Source organism: Panthera uncia, chromosome F2 (genome assembly GCF_023721935.1).
Source record: "Panthera uncia isolate 11264 chromosome F2, Puncia_PCG_1.0, whole genome shotgun sequence".
Taxonomy (NCBI): domain Eukaryota; kingdom Metazoa; phylum Chordata; class Mammalia; order Carnivora; family Felidae; genus Panthera; species Panthera uncia.
Window position 1 is genome coordinate 1615314 of NC_064812.1, and position 5537 is coordinate 1620850.

Here is a 5537-nt window from a genome sequence, read left to right on the forward strand (position 1 = left end):
TGGGTGGGGGTATGAGTGTGACTGGGGTGGGTGGGGGTATGAGTGTGTCTGGGGGATGGGTGAATAGTGGGTATGGGTGTGTGTGAGGGGTGGGCGGGCGGGGGCATGCGCCAGTGTGCGCCCTGTGTCTGAGGGAGGGTGGGAAGCTGGCCGCAAGGGGCTACGGTCTCTTGACTCCCTGGCCGTGTGTCCGCGGGCCTCTGGCCATGAGCAACGAGTGCTACCTGTGCCCGCAGAACATCGCAGGGCCTGGGACCCGGAACCATCCATCCTGGGGTAACCCAGAAAGGGTGTCCCTCCCCCACCACTGTTGCCAGGGAGGCAGAAGGGGCCTCCCTCCCGAGGGAATCTCAGCTTCCGGAGCCCCATTCCTTATATGGTGTTTACTTCTCTCTGCCTCTCCTGACTGCTAGGCTGCCGGCACCCCTTCTCCTCCACCCCCGCCTCCTCCTTCCTTCCCTCCCCTCCTTCTCCTCCTTCCTTCCCCCTCCTCCCTCTCCCTCCTCCTTCTCCCTTCCCCCTCCTCCTTCTCCCTTCCCTCCTCCCCCTCCTCCCTTCCTTCCTCCTTCTCCTCCCTTCCTTCCTCCCCCTCCTCCTTCTCCTCCCTTCCCTCCTTTCCTTCCCCTCCTTCCTTCCCCTCCCCCCCTCCTTCTCCTCCCTTCCCTCCTTTCCTTCCCCTCCTTCCTTCCCCCTCCCCCCCTCCTCCTTCTCCTCCCTTCCCTCCTCCCCCTAACCCCTTCCATCCTCTCAGAAGTCTTGGAGCTTCTGACCAGGTTCCCTCTGTGTCTTGGGGGCTTCAGGGAGCAGTACCCCTTCATCTCCTCCACTGCCCTCACAACCCCCCCCCCAGCCCCCCTCCCGCCTCCCCGCAGGGATTGGCGTCCAGACTTCCCCCGGAGGCACCACAGGGACAAGTCTTGGGCCTCCCCAAAGGCGTGGGAGTGGGGGCAGCGGGCGGTCCAGTCCAGCCATTGCCACGCTGGTGTCACACATCCACACCACTGTCAGGGGCCCCGGGCAGCGCCCAGGCCTGGGTGCGCGACCCTCCCACGTGGGATGCAGGACCAGCCCAGGCCCCCCCCCTCCCGCCCCCCCGCCCCGGACTCGACAGCACCCCAGGGAACGGATAGGCAGGAGCTGGAGGCCACACCAGGGAACTCAGCCCTGGCGCCTGGGAGCGCGTCCAGGAAAGCTAGGAGCCTTGGGCTCCAGCAAAGGAGGGGGGTCTGGGTGTCTGTCGGGGTCGCTGCCGGGACTCATCCGCGGCTCAGCACCCCGCGACCCCGGGCCGGGCCGAGGCAGGGGTGGGGGCCCTGAGGCCCCGGGAGAGCGGAGTCGAGCACCACCCCGCCCCCCTAGGAAGGACCGACACCAGAGAGGGGGCGGCGGACCCTGAATCCCTGGGGGAGGGGCTTCCTCCTAACCTTTGGGCGCGTGGGGGCAGCAACCGACCCGCCCCGAGCCCCCTGGGGGCACACACCTGCGCTTCCCCGCCGGTCGCGGGCAGGGGCGTGTCGCCGGGTCCGGCCACCTTCCCTCGCCCCGCAGGCTGAATGAGCCGGGGAGGGGGCGCAGGGAGCCAGCCGGCGGATTAGTCACCCCGGCCGATGGCGCGTGCAGGGGGTGGGTGCTCCCTCGGCGCCGGGAGCGCGGGCGGGCGTGGGGGGCGGGGCGCGCGGGGCGGGGCGCCTCGCCGGGGCCAATGGGAGCGGGGGCTCGGCGACGGGGCCGCCCACGGCCGCGCCAGCCGCATAAAGAGCCCGCGCCGGCGGCCGGCCGCAGAGCTCGGCGCCGCCGCTCCGGCCGCCCTCTGCCGCTCTCCCTGCGCTGCCCGCGCGCTCCCCGCCGCTCTCCCTGCGCTCCGCCGCGCCCGCGCCGAGGACGCCGAGGACCCGGCTCCACCGCGCCGCCGGCCCAGGGGCACTTCGCAGCCCGCCGCCTCCCGCCCGTCCGAGCGCCGCGGCCACCTGCTCACTCCCTCCGATGGAGCTGGACCACATGACGAGCGGCGGCCTCCACGCCTACCCCGGGCCGCGGGGCGGGCCGGCCGCCAAGCCCAACGTGATCCTGCAGATCGGTAAGTGCCGGGCCGAGATGCTGGAGCACGTGCGGAGGACCCACCGGCACCTGCTGACCGAGGTGTCCAAGCAGGTGGAGCGGGAGCTGAAGGGGCTGCACAGGTCGGTGGGTAAGCTGGAGAGCAACCTGGACGGCTACGTGCCCACCGGCGACTCGCAGCGCTGGAAGAAGTCCATCAAGGCCTGCCTGTGCCGCTGCCAGGAGACCATCGCCAACCTGGAGCGCTGGGTCAAGCGCGAGATGCACGTGTGGCGGGAGGTCTTCTACCGGCTGGAGAGGTGGGCCGACCGCCTGGAGTCCATGGGCGGCAAGTACCCCGTGGGCGGCGAGCCGGCCCGCCGCACCGTGTCCGTGGGCGTCGGGGGTCCCGAGACCTACTGCCACGACGCGGATGGGTACGACTACACGGTCAGCCCCTACGCCATCACCCCGCCCCCCGCCGCCGGCGAGCTGCCCGGGCAGGAGCCCGCCGAGGCCCAGCAGTACCCGCCCTGGGCGCCCGGCGAGGACGGGCAGCCCGGCCCCGGCGTGGACACGCAGATCTTCGAGGACCCGAGGGAGTTCCTCAGCCACCTGGAGGAGTACCTGCGGCAGGTGGGCGGCTCCGAGGAGTACTGGCTGTCCCAAATCCAGAACCACATGAACGGGCCGGCCAAGAAGTGGTGGGAGTTCAAGCAGGGCTCCGTGAAGAACTGGGTGGAGTTCAAGAAGGAATTCCTGCAGTACAGCGAGGGCACGCTGTCCCGCGAGGCCATCCAGCGCGAGCTGGACCTGCCGCAGAAACAGGGCGAGCCGCTGGACCAGTTCCTGTGGCGCAAGCGGGACCTGTACCAGACGCTGTACGTGGACGCCGACGAGGAGGAGATCATCCAGTACGTGGTGGGCACCCTGCAGCCCAAGCTGAAGCGCTTCCTGCGGCACCCGCTGCCCAAGACCCTGGAGCAGCTCATCCAGAGGGGCAAGGAGGTGCAGGATGGCCTGGAGCAGGCCTCCGAGCCCGCCGGCCCCCAGCGGCCCGCCGAGGAGGAGGCCGAGGCCCTCACGCCGGCCCTCACCAGCGAGTCTGTGGCCAGCGACCGGACCCAGCCCGAATAGAGGGCGGCCCAGGCCGCAGCCGGCCCGCCACCCCCCCGCCCGTGGCCTTTGCCGACCAGGACTGTCCGAGCCGGGCCGAGCCCCGTGCGGGGGAGCCCTCGTCCCCCCGCCCGCTGGCCACCCCACCTCCGCCTCCCGGCCGGACTCGCACAAACACGCGTCATCCAGATGTGGACACTCTCCCCCCACCCCCCCAGCAGCAAAGGAGCCCCCCCGCCCCGTCCTGCGGGACCCCTGCCTCGTCACCTGCCTTTCTCCCGTCTGTCTTTCCCGGCCCCCATCCGCACCCTGCACACTCTCAGGCCGTGACCCGACTTCCAGGCTCCCTTATTCCGCCCCGCGCCTGGGCCCTCCGGGCATTCAGAGGTCAAGTGTCCGGGTGGCACAGGCCAGTGCGCACCAAGCTCAAGGGACACCCCGGAACGGACGCGAAGACAGACCGGTGCCACCGGAACCCTGGCTTCGGCGCGCTGCCTTCTCCTGGCAGTCGCTGCGCAGCCGGCTGGCACTCTTGTCGCCGCCTCGGGCGGCCGGCCAGCCTCGGGCCATGCGGCCCCTCCTCCTGGAGGAGAGCTGAAGCGTAAGACGCAGCGGCGGCAGCAGCAGACCTGGCGTCCTGGTGCCTCCTGGCCCCTCAGGTGAGCCCCTGCCCCCACGGCACCACCCCCGGGGGGGGGGGCGCTGTAGAGTAGGGAGGACCCAGGGCCGTCCATTTTCTGGGTGAGCCCACTGAGGCTCAGAGGCAGCCCCAGCTAGTTAGCTGCAGGGGTGGGGTGTTGGGGGGAGCGGTGGGGAAGGAGCAGAGAGCCCAGGGATCGGGGAGGAGGGCTGGGGGGTGCTGAGCCAGCTCTCACAGGACCCGACCCGGCGCTTTCTCCTCAGCATGAGCGATTCACACCAGCCTGGAAAAGGATCGGCTGGGCTCGATGACTCACCCACGGCGGGCGGAGGGTCCCACAGGGCCCGAGTCCTCACACTCAGCTGAGGAGCCGGGAGAGTGACGACAGGTAAGGGGCCCCATCTCTCCCACCGAGACCCTATCCCTCAGCTGTCCTTCCCGGGGCCCCGGGCCCGGCGGCCCCCAGCGGCGCTCTGGGCAAGCCAGGGGGCCGCCCCATAACGTCCACGCACACCCTTCCTGCGGAGCTCCTCCCAGCCTCTGGCCTGTCCCTGAGGCCCCCGTGTCTTTCTTTCAGGTCCCAAGGCTCCCACAGAGCCTTTGCTGCTTGCCTGGCACTTCCCCTCCCTCTCCTCCTGCAAGCTGCCTGCACACGAGGAGACGTTGAGGTCGGCGAGAGGGGCTGCAGAGAGGACAGGCCCGGCGGAGAGCTGGTGGTGAAGACGGGCCAGCGTGAGGGCCAGGGCCTGCCGCCAGGCCTGCCCCGCTGGCCGCCAGCCCTCCCGCCCCCAGGTCCGCTGTGGCTGGAGTCGGCGTCTGCCACCTTGGGCCCTGCCTCACTCCAGCCCAGGAACCCCCGGCCACGGCCACGGCGGCCGTCCTCTCCTACCAGAGCTTTCCGGGAGCTCTGACGCCGAGGCCACAGCCCCTGCTCCCGCCCGCAGCCCCAGCAGTGCCCAGAAGCCTTTGCCCCTGGGGCTTAAGCGGGCTCTCTGCCAGGCCCCGCCATTGCCAGGGTCCGGACCCCCACCTCTCCAAACACCAGCACCCCGGTGCAGACTGGCCACTCACGTCTGTAGTCCCAGCAGGCCCTGGCTGGGGGTCCTCCTTTCCACCTGTCCAGTGGGGGTTCCCAGGTTCAGAAGACTGGTGTCTGCAGAAGATTCTGTGAGCCCCGACATCATGCACTCCTGCCAGCACCCCCAGATTTTATTTTTGCACATAAGCCATAACCCACACTCACAAGCTGGCACGGGCTGCAGGGAGGCCCCAGGGTCCTCGAGAGGGTGTGGCCAGCCCTCCCCGTCCCCAGTGGATCAGGCCTTGATGTCAGGCCAAGCTGTGTGCAGCCCCCGTCACCTTCCCTGAAGACAGACTTTTTAAGTTTTTGTTAATAAAACACTGAAACTTCTCGGTGCGCACTGTCATTTCTCTGTGGACTGGGGTTGGCGGGCATGGCGTGCGGAGGGAGGCGGCTCGGGGTGGCGGGTCCCCGGAGCCCCCACGGGTGCAGACTGAAGGGTCTCTGGGGACCTAGGGAGCGCAGGCCCATCACCCCACAGGCCAGTTGGTCAGGGTCCTGGATCCTCAGGGTAGAAGGGCCTTAGGGGCTCCCCCCACGGAAGCGAACGCCTGAGGCGGCCGGCAGTGGGAGAGACTGGGCGGAGCCCTCGTTGTAGCTGAGCTGAGCAGTGTGCCCCCGAATCCTCTGCCCACTGCCTGCTGGGGTGTGTGTGGTGGGGGT

At 69.8% G+C, this 5537-nt stretch overlaps 1 protein-coding gene and 2 long non-coding RNA genes across 3 annotated transcripts in view; 2 read left to right on the forward strand and 1 right to left on the reverse strand.

Annotated features, from left to right (window-relative positions):
- LOC125924361 (uncharacterized) overlaps positions 1-1656 on the reverse strand; it is a 5903-nt gene extending 4247 nt beyond the window's left edge. The window contains exon 1 of the long non-coding RNA XR_007458356.1: positions 1481-1656. This is a non-coding gene — a long non-coding RNA (uncharacterized LOC125924361). The remainder of the gene's footprint in view (positions 1-1480) is intronic.
- A 135-nt stretch (positions 1657-1791) lies between these two features.
- Positions 1792-3375, forward strand: ARC (activity regulated cytoskeleton associated protein). Its single transcript, XM_049632836.1, has one exon. It carries the CDS (start codon positions 1984-1986, stop codon positions 3172-3174), a length of 1191 nt encoding a protein of 396 aa, XP_049488793.1. The 5' UTR covers positions 1792-1983; the 3' UTR covers positions 3175-3375.
- A 43-nt stretch (positions 3376-3418) lies between these two features.
- On the forward strand, positions 3419-5183 carry LOC125924922 (uncharacterized). The gene is made up of 3 exons (XR_007458617.1): positions 3419-3812; positions 4057-4181; positions 4371-5183. It is a non-coding gene; the product is annotated as an uncharacterized LOC125924922 (long non-coding RNA).
- Positions 5184-5537: the final 354 nt, after the last annotated feature.